Source organism: Panicum virgatum, chromosome 3K, assembly GCF_016808335.1.
Source record: "Panicum virgatum strain AP13 chromosome 3K, P.virgatum_v5, whole genome shotgun sequence".
Lineage (NCBI taxonomy): Eukaryota > Viridiplantae > Streptophyta > Magnoliopsida > Poales > Poaceae > Panicum > Panicum virgatum.
The window spans coordinates 9,836,697-9,849,917 of record NC_053138.1 but is presented as its reverse complement, the minus strand read 5'-3'; the positions used below and the strand labels follow the sequence as shown (position 1 = coordinate 9,849,917).

General features: G+C 47.6%; 4 protein-coding genes across 6 annotated transcripts; 1 reads left to right on the top strand and 3 right to left on the bottom strand.

Moving 5' to 3' along the window:
- Nucleotides 1-281: 281 nt before the first annotated feature.
- LOC120697430 lies at nt 282-1,901 on the bottom strand. Its single transcript, XM_039980675.1, has 2 exons — nt 1,628-1,901; nt 282-579 (listed from the first exon to the last, which is right to left on the bottom strand). The coding sequence occupies exons 1-2, from the start codon at nt 1,849-1,851 to the stop codon at nt 489-491; spliced, it is 315 nt and encodes a 104-aa protein (XP_039836609.1). The 5' UTR covers nt 1,852-1,901; the 3' UTR covers nt 282-488.
- Nucleotides 1,902-2,400: 499 nt separating this feature from the next.
- On the top strand, nt 2,401-4,429 carry LOC120697426. The gene is made up of 2 exons (XM_039980670.1): nt 2,401-3,632; nt 3,852-4,429. The coding sequence occupies exon 1, from the start codon at nt 2,433-2,435 to the stop codon at nt 3,624-3,626; it is 1,194 nt and encodes a 397-aa protein (XP_039836604.1). The 5' UTR covers nt 2,401-2,432; the 3' UTR covers nt 3,627-3,632; nt 3,852-4,429.
- A 260-nt stretch (nt 4,430-4,689) lies between these two features.
- Nucleotides 4,690-7,465, bottom strand: LOC120697425 (pentatricopeptide repeat-containing protein At3g05340-like). Its single transcript, XM_039980669.1, has 2 exons — nt 5,394-7,465; nt 4,690-5,280 (listed from the first exon to the last, which is right to left on the bottom strand). The coding sequence occupies exon 1, from the start codon at nt 7,339-7,341 to the stop codon at nt 5,491-5,493; it is 1,851 nt and encodes a 616-aa protein (XP_039836603.1). The 5' UTR covers nt 7,342-7,465; the 3' UTR covers nt 4,690-5,280; nt 5,394-5,490.
- Nucleotides 7,466-8,119: 654 nt separating this feature from the next.
- Nucleotides 8,120-11,142, bottom strand: LOC120697424 (SH3 domain-containing protein C23A1.17-like). 3 transcript variants are annotated; one of them, XM_039980667.1, is made up of 4 exons: nt 10,576-11,142; nt 8,626-9,939; nt 8,497-8,537; nt 8,120-8,387 (listed from the first exon to the last, which is right to left on the bottom strand). In XM_039980667.1, exons 1-2 carry the CDS (start codon nt 10,579-10,581, stop codon nt 8,632-8,634), a joined length of 1,314 nt encoding a protein of 437 aa, XP_039836601.1. In that variant the 5' UTR covers nt 10,582-11,142; the 3' UTR covers nt 8,120-8,387; nt 8,497-8,537; nt 8,626-8,631. The 3 variants fall into 3 exon arrangements, with proteins under 3 accessions (XP_039836601.1, XP_039836600.1, XP_039836602.1); XM_039980666.1 differs by having other exon boundaries at nt 8,626-9,979; nt 10,579-11,142; XM_039980668.1 differs by having other exon boundaries at nt 9,711-9,979; nt 10,579-11,142.
- Nucleotides 11,143-13,221: the final 2,079 nt, after the last annotated feature.

Here is a 13,221-nt window from a genome sequence, read left to right as displayed (position 1 = left end):
GCGAGGTGGCAAGGGAGCGCTGCTGATCTGGCAGGGCCAGACATCCGATGGCAGGGGTGAGGATAAGACGGTAGCGGTGGACGAACAGCGCGGCGGCGAGCTTGGTTAGCGGCAGCAGCGGTAAAGGCGCCGATGGCGGGGACGGCAGTGGAAGGTGGGGGAGCAGCAGCAGGCAGCTTCTGCGACAGCATCGGGCAGCCGCGCGCTAGTAGACTCCCCCGAAAGACCTCGTTCATCCTGAAAAAATTATATGAAACTAAGGAACACAGCAAAGCGGCAAATGCCAATCGAGTGTTGCATCATGAATTCAATTGGAAGCACATCATTCTTCAAAACATGGAAGAAAATTTCATTGAAAATCAGTCGTAGACTAGATTATGCAAACAATTAACAATAGGGTTTCTTCATATATGGGTCACCCAAGAAACGTTACAGCATTGATGAAACAAGGCAAACGCCCGAAATAGAACTGGGCATCAGTTTGGCGATTATTTGCTTCTCTTGACAGCACGCCTGCCCTGGCCCTTCTTGGGCGGACCCTTGCCGCGACGTTTCAACATTTCCAGCTTGGAGAGACGCCTGTGGAAAAGGGACATGTGCCAATAAGATAAATATTCATTGTATGATCTTTCAGGGAAACAATAAGTTATGCGAGCATTTCGGCTATGGTTAACTTGTGATATGTCACGAAGAGAAACAAAGTTTTTCAAAAAAAAAACGAAGAGAAACAAGAAGCAGCTGAGGAAGAAGCAAAGACATAAAACAATACGTTCAGGATGGATGCACTGATACAAGTATCATGCTTCATTCATGGCAATCGTGACAAATGCTTTAGCTTGTGGGCTGGCAGCTCCCATGAAGTTTATGTTTCCAGGCAGAAGCATCAGTCACCACTCACCAGCATAGGATTTCTATTTAATTTAGTTTGAACAGATTCCATATTCCCATTGTGAAACCAGCAGTACTTTGGCTGGCCAACACTGAATAGTACAAGCGCAGACTTGTAATATATCACAAGATTCCTATTGCACCCAAAATCCAGGAACCAGAAATTAGATGCATTAAAGATTCCTCTGGCTTTCTGAAGATGTAAAACGGGTCAGAATACTCCGAGCTATCACATTAGTTAATACATATAGAATTCATGATTTATCCTAATAACAACAAACGCACAAGCAGGTGCATGATTAATGCAAGAAGTGAATATGTATTCTACTAAACATAACGCAGTCTTTCCCGCAAGTATGCACCAGATCAACATCGAAACCAGACATGACTGTTGAAGAGGTGTGCTAGAAATACTACTTGCTCCCGCGAACATAAGCATCCGAGATGAAAACAGTCAAAGCACTGCATTTCCATGCCAAGGAACACCACTCCAATTGGACCCGGGAAACCTGAACGCCTAGTTCCAACGACCGGTAACTACTAACACTACACTAGATCTTGTGAACTCAAAGATTTGGGGTCGGTCAGGCATACCAACAAACACACCCCGAGCGTCACCGAGACAACTCTCGAGCGCATGGCGGGCACAAGCAAACTAGCAAAGTGAGCAACTAAGTAAGCGTGCCAACTAGTACGAACGCGCAGCGGTGGAGGAGGGAGGAGGGAGGCGGGTGCTTACTCCTTCTCCTCGCGCGCCATGACGAGCGGGTCGTCGCGCTTGATGTCGTAGGGGTACCACTGCGCGACCTGGTCGCCGATCATCTTCTTCCGCAGCAGCTTCGTGGCCGCGCGCTTCCCCGTCGGGTTCAGCGCGTGGCCGAAGATGGCCGCCCGCGCCTCCGCGGCCCCCGCCGTCGCCGCCGTCGCCAGGAGGCGCCGCAGCCCGCCCGCCGCCGCACTCATTTCTCCCTCGGTCGATGGCTCGCGATCTGACGGACCGACGGCCCAGATCGCCCGATATTGTTGGGGTTTAGTGGGCCTTCTGGAGTATTGGGCTGGACCGGATGGGTAAATGCAACAAGGCTATGATGGGCTCCTTTTCCATTTGTGCCAAAACTGACTTGGCTTTGGCTCTTTCTCTCTCTCATTTACTAGATTAATTTTAGATCTTCCTCAAAAAATATTTAATTTTAGATTAAAAATATAGTATTTTTGTTAGTGGAAAATACAAAACAAAAATCCTCTTTCTGTGGGTGACCTTAAAAGTGATCTGGGCCTTGTTTAGTTGCGTAAAGATTTGGGTGTAAAATACTGTAGCACTTTCGTTTGTATTTGATAATTATTGTCCCGCCATGGGTTAACTAGGCTCAAAAGATTCGTCTCGTAAATTACAATCTAACTGTGTAATTAGTTATTTTATTTAGCTACATTTAATACTTCATGCATGCATTGAAACATTCGATGTGATGGGAAATCTTGTAAAGTTTTGGAATTTTGAAAGGAGGCCCTGGCCGTTCCTTCCGATCTGAGTACAGGTGCGCCACATGGCTCCGGCGGCGCCCGTCGTGGCCGCGCTGGGCGACGACCTCCTCCGCGAGGTCTTCGTCCGCCTCCCCACCCCCGCCGACCTCCTCCGCGCCGCCGCGGCCTGCAAGCCCTTCCTCCGCGCCGCACGCAGCGCGCCGTTTCTCCGCCGCTTCCGCCGCCGCCACCCCTCCTCCTGCCCGCGCCTCCTCGGCTGCATCCTCCTCTTCCCCGACCACCGCGGCGGCAAGCTCCACCTCCTCCCCATCTCTCCCCCATCATCATCATCCTCGTCCGCGGCCTTGGCTGCCAACGGCTGCGGTGGCGACTTCGCCCTCTCCTTCCTCCCCGGCGGCGGCTGGTGGGGCCGGGGCCCGGCCACGTGGGAGCAGCTGGACTGCCGGAATGGCCTCCTCCTCCTCAAAAACTTGGGGTCCCAGGAGCTCGCCGTCGCGGATCCGATCTCCCGCCGCTGCGTCTCCCTCCCGGCGCCCCCAGCCGGACGCGCCGTCGGGTACGGCCTCTTCGCGGACCACGGCGACTCCTCAGAGTTCCGCGTGGTCTGCCTCTCGCGGGACACCGCCACGAGCGAGCTACGCGGTTTGTTCGTGTCCTCCGGCGAGCTCACATGGGCTGACGTCTCCGGCGTCCAGTGTCAGACCGATCTCGCCGCTGGCTCCCGGGCGAGGGCGATGCAGGCAAACCGGTCGCTGTACTGGAGGCTCGACGGCGGGGAGCGCATGGTGGCATTCAGCACGGCGTCCATGGAGTTCTCGGTCCTGGACCTCCCGCCTGACTTGCGGGAGCTCAGCTTCGATGCCGTCGACAAGGGGGAAGAGGAGGATGTCAATGTGCTCCATCTAATCACCATGAGGGGCTTCCGCATTGAGGTGTGGGCTGGCACGGTGGACGATGATGGTGTGATAGCATGGAGGCGGGTGGAGAAGTCAGTGAGGTTCCACAAGGTGCTGACGGAGATGATCAATCCTTCAGTGGATTTGTACCAGCACGAGCTAGATGTCATCGGAGTGGCTGCTGGCGTTGTGTTCTTGCGGCAATGGAATCATCTATTTTCCATTGATCTTGAAACCATGCGGCTCAAGATGTTGACCAATAAGGATTGCGCGGGGGCACTGATCTATCCTTACACGATCTCGTGGCCGCCTTCTTTCTTGAATCAGCAGGACAAGGCGCCTGATGAAACGGGGAACTAGTTAGTGGTGGGTACCTCACACAACTCTGAGTAATAATCTGCATATACAGGATAATGTTAAGCAAGTGTACCATTCATATTGTTACTACATATAAGCTAGTTAGAAAGGATTGAGACTCTAACTTCTATAAAGAGAGAATATGATAGTGTTGTACTCCAAAACCTCACTGGTTAGTTTGTTAGGTGTAGCATCTTGATACAACTGAATTTTTTGAGTTTGATGCAGGAATAGGCTTCTTTGACACCAAGCTCCAGCATGTGGTGAGGAGTTTGGCAGAGGCAATGGTGGAAAAGGAAGGAACTTGATTATCGGGAATGAAGTCTTAGGAATTATCACTGCTCAACTGCTCTAGCTGCGCTTAGAAGTTTCAGCCTTGTATGTGTCCTATGTATCCTGTATTTATTTTCTAGGTTGGTAAAATGTTTTCACAAATTCTGTCTGCTGTTGCGCTAGTAGTCAGTATTATCCCATCTGGAAGTGCTGTGTTTAGTTTGTTTAAATAAGGTTGGCAGAAACTCTGTACTGTTCATATAGTTATATTGTGCTGATTCATGCTGCTCATTAAGGAATGACAGACCTATTTCAGTTGGACTTGGTATTAGTGGCCTGTTCCGTCTCCCTGTCCGTGTTTGTTAAGAAATATGCAGCTATGGGGAGTAGTTATGGGGTTGTGATTGTGTTGGTTTATGTAACCCAGGTTGGAGATTTATTTTGGAGAAGAAACTCTGGTTGCCCTTGTGTTTGTCTCATGTACCCATCCTGCTCTGGAGTCCGATGATGAATATGAATGAATTCCTGGTGTTCATGCGATCTACTTTATTGATAACATTAGCACCCGTGTCTGTTCCTACTTGCACACTAATTCTGCTCATGCGTATTGTACTACTGCCATTGTCCCAAGAGGACTACAGTTTACACCTTTTTTTTAATGTAGTTACACTTACACCCTCCTTACGGCCTTTTTATTGCTCTAATTCCATATTCTCAGTTTCATTTCATGGAGCATTTTATGTACATAGTAGAGTCCAAAGGGTTTCAGACACAAGGATGAACGCATGATTCATGGCCTTGGACCTTGGTACTCATTAGTAAGGAATACAAAGTGAAAGAGAATTAAATGTTGTGACTTGTGATATCAGATCTGCAGTCATTAACATTACAGAAGGCAATTAAAAATGGCAGTGTCATTATGCAAATGGGCTGGGGATGGAGTACAGAGCAACAATCAATGTCAATGATCCACATCCGTCTGCTTGTCCATTCTCCCCCGATATGACAGAAGTACATGGCAACAATGCTCTCTTCATTCTACTACAGATCTCAGCTTCATCCAGAAACAAGGATGGTTTGGCGGTGGGCTACTCGGCTTCACGGCCTAATAGGTTGGGGAGTTAGGCAAGTGAGCTCTTACACTCCCAATATTCATGTTGAATCGATAAGGGGTGATGTTCCTTTTGGTCTAATTTCCCAGAGGTCCTTAATGCCACCTTTTAAGTTGCAACAGGACAGAGCACTCCTACCTGAAATCCTGAATTGTTATATCACTTAGTTCACCTTTGTACTTCAACATTTCAATCTTTTGTGAAGACAGTTCATTTGCACTTGTATTTCTCTCAGACATGGACTAAAACACCCAATAGTGAAGCAACACAGAGGTGGCTGATTTGGCGTGAGAGGAAAATACTGCTGGTTGGCTGGCTGGCTGATTTGGCGTGAGAGGAAAATACTGTTGTGGCTGGCTGAATCTCCCAGCCGAACAAGGCGAGAATGTGAGTAAACAATCCATGAAGTACTGACAATCATGTATGATGCCCATCGCAAATCAGATATGCACACAAGGAACGGGGACTGAAATGCAAACATTTCATGAAGCATTGCTCTCTACCAGACCATCTTGATCACTGGAGGCTGCAGATAACCGCTGCAGAACATTATTGACACCAGCAGAATCATGGTGAGACGTTTTCCTGGCAACAAAAGATCGGACCTCCTTGTGGAGCTCAATCCAGCTCTGGCCAGTATCCTTCCTCAAGCCCATTTCTCTCATCCTCTTCATGATTCTGGCTCTGTCATCCCATCTGCCCTCAGATGAGTAGATGTTTGATAACAAGACATAAGCAGCAGTGCAGTTAGGGTCAAAGAGAAGCAACTTCTCTGCGGAATATTTCCCAACCTCTGAGTTCTTGTGGAAGCTACAAGCTCCCATTAAGGCCTGCCAAAGAAGAGTGGTGTCCTTGAAGGGTCCATCTTCTATGAATGCTTTCGCATCGTATAACAGACCGGCTCGGCCAAGCATGTCAACAACACAAGCATAATGCTCCACCCTTGGATGAATTCCGTATTGTGATGACATAGAATTCAGTACCTCGAGGCCCTTCTTGGCTGATCCAACATGGCTGCATCCATGGAGCAGCGATAAGAATGTGACATCAGTGGGCTTGGCACCATCCACTTTCATGGACTCAAACAACCGAAAAACCTCGGAACCATGGCCATGTCGGGAAAAGGCTGCAATGATAGAGTTCCATGAAATTGCATTCTTACTTGGCATTCCACCAAACACTTTGATAGACTCCTGTAGTTCACCACATTTGGAATACATATTTATCAGACCATTGCAGACATAGGTGTTCCATTCAAAGCATTTCTTGATGATCAGTGCATGGATCTGCTTCCCAAGAGCAAATGGCGCAGAAGCACCAAAGGCCCCCAGAACTGAAGAAACCATGTTTGCATCAATGACAACTCCCGCACTGACCATCTCAACAAACAATTTAAATGCCTTCTCCTCCGGTCCATTTTGAGCATATCCACCAAGAATCACAGTCAACAAGACTTCATCAGGGTCCTGACAAGAGCGGAACACCCTCAGGGCATCCTCCATCAACCCGCATTTGGAGTACACGTCCATGAGCTCACTCTCGACATGAAGGTCAGTCTCAAACCCTGCCTTGACGACAAGCCCATGAATCTGCTGCCCTTCTCTGGCTGCAAGAGATCCAGCACAAGCCAACAGGGAGCTTGAGTATGTAGCACTGTTGGCGTCCACCGCAAGCCTCATCTGCCGGAACAGAGAGAGACTCTCCCTGTACCTCTCTGCTCGGGCCATCCCGGAGACCATCGCCGTCCACGTGATGACGTTCCTCTCCGCCATCGCGCCAAACACCCGCTTCGCCAAGGCAGGGGAGCCACACTGGAAGTAGGCGGTCACCAGCGCATTCCCGAAGGACACCCCAGCGTGGAGCCCGGATGACACCGCCAGCCCATGCACAGCTGCAAGCGATGCGGCGCCCGCGCCCCCATCGGCGCGCGCGCACGCAGACAGGACGGTGGTGAGTGTGGCGTGGTCGCACGCACCGGCGCCCGGGGCCGCACGCAGCATCCGCCTGAGCAAAGCGAGCGCTTCCGAGGCGGAGTTGGAGGAGGCGGCGAGGAGCGAGTTCCAGGACACGGAGTCCCAGACGCGCATTTCGTCGAACACCCTGGCGGCGTCCCCGCGGCGGCCGCAGCGGGCGTACATGGCGACGAGGGAGTTCCATGCGCCGAGCACGTACCGGAGGTCGGCGCGGCTAGGGCAGAGGTGGAAGTGAGCGGGGTTCTTGGCGACGACGGCGTGGAGCGCGGCGCCGAGGCGGAGGTCCCCGGCGCGGCCGCAGCGGGCGAGGAGGCCGCTGAGTGGGACGTAGCTGAGGAGCGGGGGACACGCATCTCTCATTCGGGCGGTGCAGAGCCAGAAAGAAATCAGACGACGGTATGCGTATATTAGTTGGGAAGTTTAAGAGTTGAATGAAGTTTAAAAGGTTTGTTGAATGGAGCTTAAGAGTTGGGAAGTTTGAATGATAGTGTTTTCCGCACACGAATTGAAAAGGAAGATGCGCCAGTTTACTAAACAGCGTTATATTTTTTTAGATAATATGAAAGAGTACCCGACCTTCATCTTAAAAAGGCTACAGCCACAACAGCGTTATAATTTAAATTGGAAAAAGAAAGGTAAAAAATGCGCAAAGCAGCATAAGAGTAAGGCCCTGTTTAGTTGAAATACAAATTTTTTTTGAAAGAATCTTGCTAATTTGAAGTATTAAATGAAGTCTATTTACAAAACTTTTTGCACAGATGGGTTGTAAATCGTGAGACGAATCTAATGATGCTAATTAATCCATAATTAGCGGATAGTTACTGTAGCATCAATGTTGCAAATTATAGATTAAGTAGGCTCATTAGATTCGTCTCGCGATTTACAGTCCATCCATATAAAAAATTTTATAAATAGACTTCATTTAGTACTCTATGCATGTGTCGAAATATTTGATGTGACATTTTTTTATTTTACGGGATTTATGGAGTGGCAACTAAACATAAACATGATCGATTAGAGCAAGTTTTATGGTTTAGCCAGCAGCTGGCGGAATGCATGTGCCATGTCATCTTGAGCCTTCAATAAAGCCTGTTCATATTATAGAGTTGGCTTTAAGATGGCTAATAGAGTTACTGCATTAAAGAGCAAGTAATTAATGCTTGCATGTACGTACAATCTGATGTGATCAAGATCTTTGTACCCATTCATGCAACACCATAATATGGAAACCAAACATGCTCATCCAGAAAATACCAAACACATCAACTTTAGAGAATATAGTTCACATTAACTAGTAGATAGCAAGCATGATGCTAGATATCAACACCATGACATCAACAGACTTGTCATCTTCACTACAAAAGAGCAGCCAACCCATTTGCATTGCATCAACAGACTTGTAGTCACTGTATAAAAGAGCAAACAAGCAGTATGAATAATTGTGTTATTGTTTTCTATGTATACAGGTTTAAATAGAGGTTCAACTAAAGTAAATAACAGAAACTGAATGCTTACCTATAGCAGGACCCACAGCAATCACCATACAGCAAGTTGTCCTGAAATGAAGTCCATATAAGATATCATGTTGATGATTAAAGTTAAAAGGAAAATGAATTCAAGCATATGCATATACAAGTATCTTACCGATGATTAATTTTGATTCCTATTTCCAAACCTATGCCAAATGTGCTCAATCATATCATTTTTAAGTTGGGTATACTGTGGCCGAGCACGAATAGTAGCTTTTCTACGCATCACATCAGCAAAACATAAATTACCACCAACGTTCACTTCAGGAGGTAGGGCAAATGATGCCCCTGGTTGCTCATTCAAGTCAATGTGAATTTTAGCCACCTCTTTCTCATCCTCTACTATCATATTATGGAGAATCACACAAGCTAGCATGATCCTCCCAACACTCTTGCGCTTCCATAGTCGTGCAGGCCGGCGAACAATGGTAAACCGGGACTGCAACACCCCAAAAGCACGCTCTACATCTTTCCTAGCTCCTTCTTGATACTTGGCAAACAGCTTATGCTTCTCTGTTTGGGGAAGAGGTATTGTCTTCATGAAGGCTGCCCACTCTGGGTATATGCCATCAGCAAGGTAGTAACCTGTACTATATTCATTTCCATTGACTGAAAACTGAACTTGAGGGGCTTCTCCTTTCAATGCATCAAAAAACAGTGGGGAGTTGTTGAGCACATTAAGGTCATTGTTTGACCCAGCAATTCCAAAAAAAGCATGCCAAATATGAAGGTCTTGCGAAGCAACAGCTTCTAGGATCATTGTTGGTACTCCATAATCACCACGGGTGAATTGCCCCCTCCATGCTAAAGGACACTTTTCCCAGCACCAATGCATGCAATCTATGCTTCCAAGCATGCCGGGAAAACCACAAGACTCATTTCCTTGAAGGATACTCTCAACATCCTCACGTGTGGGGCGTCGCAAGTACTCCCCACCGAACACATCAATCACTCCTTGTGCAAACTTGTCCAAGCACACTAATGCAGTGGACTTCCCAATCTTCAAGTACTCATCAAGGGCATCTGCAGGAGTGCCGTATGCTAGCATGCGCATGGCTGCTGTACACTTCTGCAGTGGTGACAGTCCTATTCGACTAGCACAATCTACCCTATAAGTGAAGTAAGGAGACCACTGACCAAGGGAGTTCACAATGCGCAGGAAGAGGCATTTGTTCATACGGAATCGAGTACGAAACATACTGTTGGGGTATAGTGGTTCTTCAGCAAAGTAGTCCTCCACAAGTCGCTGATGAGCACCTCCATGGTCCCTTCGGATGCTCTTCCTTGGACCAAACTGTCGCTGAGTTGGCTGTGATGTGAAGGTAGCTTTGATCTTCGTTGCGAGCCTCCTAGCAAAAGAATCTAGGACACTCTGCTCACCAGCACACTCTTCAATCACTTTGCAAGGGTCTAGATCATCGGAGTCATCCGAACAAGAAGACATGACTGGGGGAGGAGAATCTGATCCCCTGCTCAAGCCACACACACACACACACAATATTAGAATTTCTGCCAAGAATAATTAACATGAATAATCAGAATCATATATATCTAACCTACACCTACACAGAACATCTTTTTACAAGACAATCACACAGGTAACCATGTAGCTGCAATGCAAATAGCAAAGTAAGACTACAGATGTATTTATGACTCACTTACAATGTATTTTGCATTTTTATCTTCCTGATCAGCACAATGACTGATTTTGTCACGAGATAATCTACTTTCTGAAGATCTTTTTACTCGTCTATTGGATATCACAAAATTGAAAGAATAAATGACTACAGCAAGCAGGATTAAATAATCTACTATCTATTGTGGGTGATCCAGAGCACAACAATATAGCTAGAAAAATTACTTTTACATAGCAAGCATCTAAATGTTTTTTCATGTGAGCTATCACTCTATCAGTGTCATCTCATATTTTAGTATAGCCAGCATCTAAATATTTTTCCCCATAGGTGGCCATGTACAGATCAATACGACATATCAATCTATTATGAGAAAGATTATCACTACAATATGATTAACCAACCAAGCAAACAGAGGTGGGGGAAGGATATACCATGCTTGCAGATCGGGTTCCTGAGCATTCTCAGTACTTGGGGTAGGAATTGCAGGTGCACCACGATTCGCAGGCGGCCACCAAGGACCTTGAGCCGCCATGCCTGGGTGCTGTCGCCCGGGGAGCCAGTATGGAACAGAGAAAGACGCCATGGACTGCTCCGGCCGTGGACATGGAGGACACCAAGCGCCTGCTCCAAGTAGGGAAGGGATGCCCGCCGGTGGAACGAGCTGAGGCCCTTGGGGAGAAATGGGCTGAGCCCCAGGCGGAGGGATCTCCATTGGCGCTGGTGCACAGGGTCTCTTGGACGATCTAGACATCTCGATGGGAGGGAGAGGCTGCGGCGTCGCTACTAGGGTTTGGAGGTGGCTGCTCGGGATAGGATTCGGGGCTTAATCCCTCAAATCAGCGCGTGAGAGATCGATTTGGAGCACGGGAGATCGATTTGGCTGCGCGGAAGCGGGATTTGGCAGGAGCAGAAGGGGGATTTGGCGGGAGGGAGCGGAAGGGAGCACGAGCGAGGCGAGCGGCGCACAGGATCTCGCGGTGGGGAAGAAAACGCCTTCTCCCCGTCGGCTGCGGGCTGAGAGGCCTCGGTTTTGCCCCTTCCGCCCGGCGAGTCGCGGACCGCCCGTTCCCTTCTCTCTCCTTCTCTCTCTGCCAACAAGGATTTTTGTGACGTGGACATGGATACCGCCCGCCTACATGGCTTCATAATACTTGCTCTTATGGTATTCGCCTGCTACCGGCGGCAAGGGTGCCAGATCACCCTGTTGGGGTGGCGGACCTACTAGTAGTTAATGAGCAGCAGTGAGAGTGCGAGCCTCTCCACCGGCTGCCGGCGAGAGATTTATGGACCGCCCGTTTCACTCTCTCTCATAGTTTCTCTCTCTGCCACATAAACTCTCCGCCGGCTCAACGCCGGCTGTAATACTTGCTCTAAGCATCTTAGAAGAAGTGCCAACGATACTAAGCTCGGCACGAACAGTAGCTATGAAATTACTGTGCTGTGATGCAACGTTCGGTAAGGGTGGATGTCCTGCACTCAAATTAGTTGAAGTTATTGCAAACGTTGATGCAACTATCCCTGCTAAGTAGTTCATTACATTCTGTTCGATTGACTGTGCCTGGTGGCTGGTGCTGATTTAATGTAAGAGAAAAACACTGATTGCCAGCAGAATAGAGCGAGAGAGGTTGCTGCTCTCCTTTTTTCTCACCAACAACCCTTCCAACCCTTGACGCTCTGTTCTGCTGGCAACATGTAATAGTGTTTTCTCTCACATCAAATCAGCATCAACCAACAGTATTTTTTTTCACAGTAAATCAGCACCAATCATTAACCACAGCCCGCGGAACAGAATATGAATAATGTAACCTTGAATGTCCCGTCACCCGGTCTGTCACCACTGCACTAGACGTCGCGGCCGCCTCAGGCCGGTAATTATGACCATGTTCGTACTGCTCCCGCTTCTCAAGCTCCTCGTCCTCCGACAAGCGACAATGGATATAAGTGCATGTTTAGTTTTCAAAAAAGTTTTATAATATCTATCACATCAGATCTTCGGACACATATATGAAGTATTAAATAATGTTAAAAAAACTAATTAGTATAATTGTTTCATATGAGATGAATCTTTTAAGTCTAATTAGTCTATAATTAGATATTAATTGTCAAATAACAACAAAATATGCTACAATACCAAAATTCAAACTTTTTCGCAAACCTTTTTTTTAATAAGGGGCAAGAGCACTGCCAAATCATGTTAAAAGGAGTAGAATGCAAGTCTGTATCTATACTATAAAAGTTAAAATAATTGAAAACAATTCTCACCCAAAGTGGACCACCCTTTACCCCTCACAGATGGCCCCACACCGCAGGTCTTAAAATTGTGGATAGATGAAAATAGCTATTTCTAAAATGTACCACCTTTACCCCTCACAGATAGCCCCACACCGCAGGTCCCAAGATTGTGGATAGATGAAAATAGTTATTTTTAAAATGTTTCCACTCAAAATCTTCAACTTTTCTCACCATAGCTCTTCTATGTACCCACCGTACCCACCTATGGATCTCATATGGAAAGTCAAAGTAGTCAGCGTACGCAGCCTTTAATCATGCATGTCCTTTATCATTTGTGGTATCATGCATCTTCCCTAATTAGCCTCCAATTAGCCTCTTATTTCCTTTCCTGATACAAATATTTCCATGCACGGTGATCTCATGTTTTCAAAATTACACATGAAATCTGCCAATCTCAATTGATCCTAGGGGTAGTGACTGCACAGCGTCATCATCACCGAGATCGGCACCGTCGGGGACAACAAGACCCTCCACACGGTGCCCTTCCAGAACGCCATCTTCTATGTCCGCTCCTTCGCCGACGAGGGCGGCGCACAGCTGTACGTGCCCAAGGGCCGCTGGCTCACCGGCAGCTTCCACCCACATCACCCTTTACCTGGAGAAAGGCGCCATTATCATTGGCTCAGTGGTAATGGCAATAGGGCATTGGCTTGCTCGCAATTCTGTTCCTTGTCACATGTTATTACGGCAGTAGTAGTTACAGATATTCTTCTGGCGTTAGCATTAGGAGTGCCAAGGTGTGCGCACAATTGCTTTTAATAGTACATTATTATCTTTTTCTT

Excerpts from the sequence above, each read along its gene's own strand:
- LOC120697426 (XM_039980670.1), top strand. The coding sequence starts at position 2,433 with ATGGCTCCGGCGGCGCCCGTCGTGGCCGCGCTGGGCGACGACCTCCTC.
- LOC120697430 (XM_039980675.1), bottom strand. The coding sequence starts at position 1,851 with ATGAGTGCGGCGGCGGGCGGGCTGCGGCGCCTCCTGGCGACGGCGGCG. Across the intron at positions 580-1,627 it reads ATGGCGCGCGAGGAGAAGGA|GCGTCTCTCCAAGCTGGAAA; the intron begins GTAAGCACCCGC and ends CCTTTTCCACAG.
- LOC120697425 (XM_039980669.1), bottom strand. The coding sequence starts at position 7,341 with ATGAGAGATGCGTGTCCCCCGCTCCTCAGCTACGTCCCACTCAGCGGC.
- LOC120697424 (XM_039980666.1), bottom strand. The coding sequence starts at position 10,898 with ATGTCTAGATCGTCCAAGAGACCCTGTGCACCAGCGCCAATGGAGATC. Across the intron at positions 9,980-10,578 it reads GAACCCGATCTGCAAGCATG|GGGATCAGATTCTCCTCCCC; the intron begins GTATATCCTTCC and ends TGGCTTGAGCAG.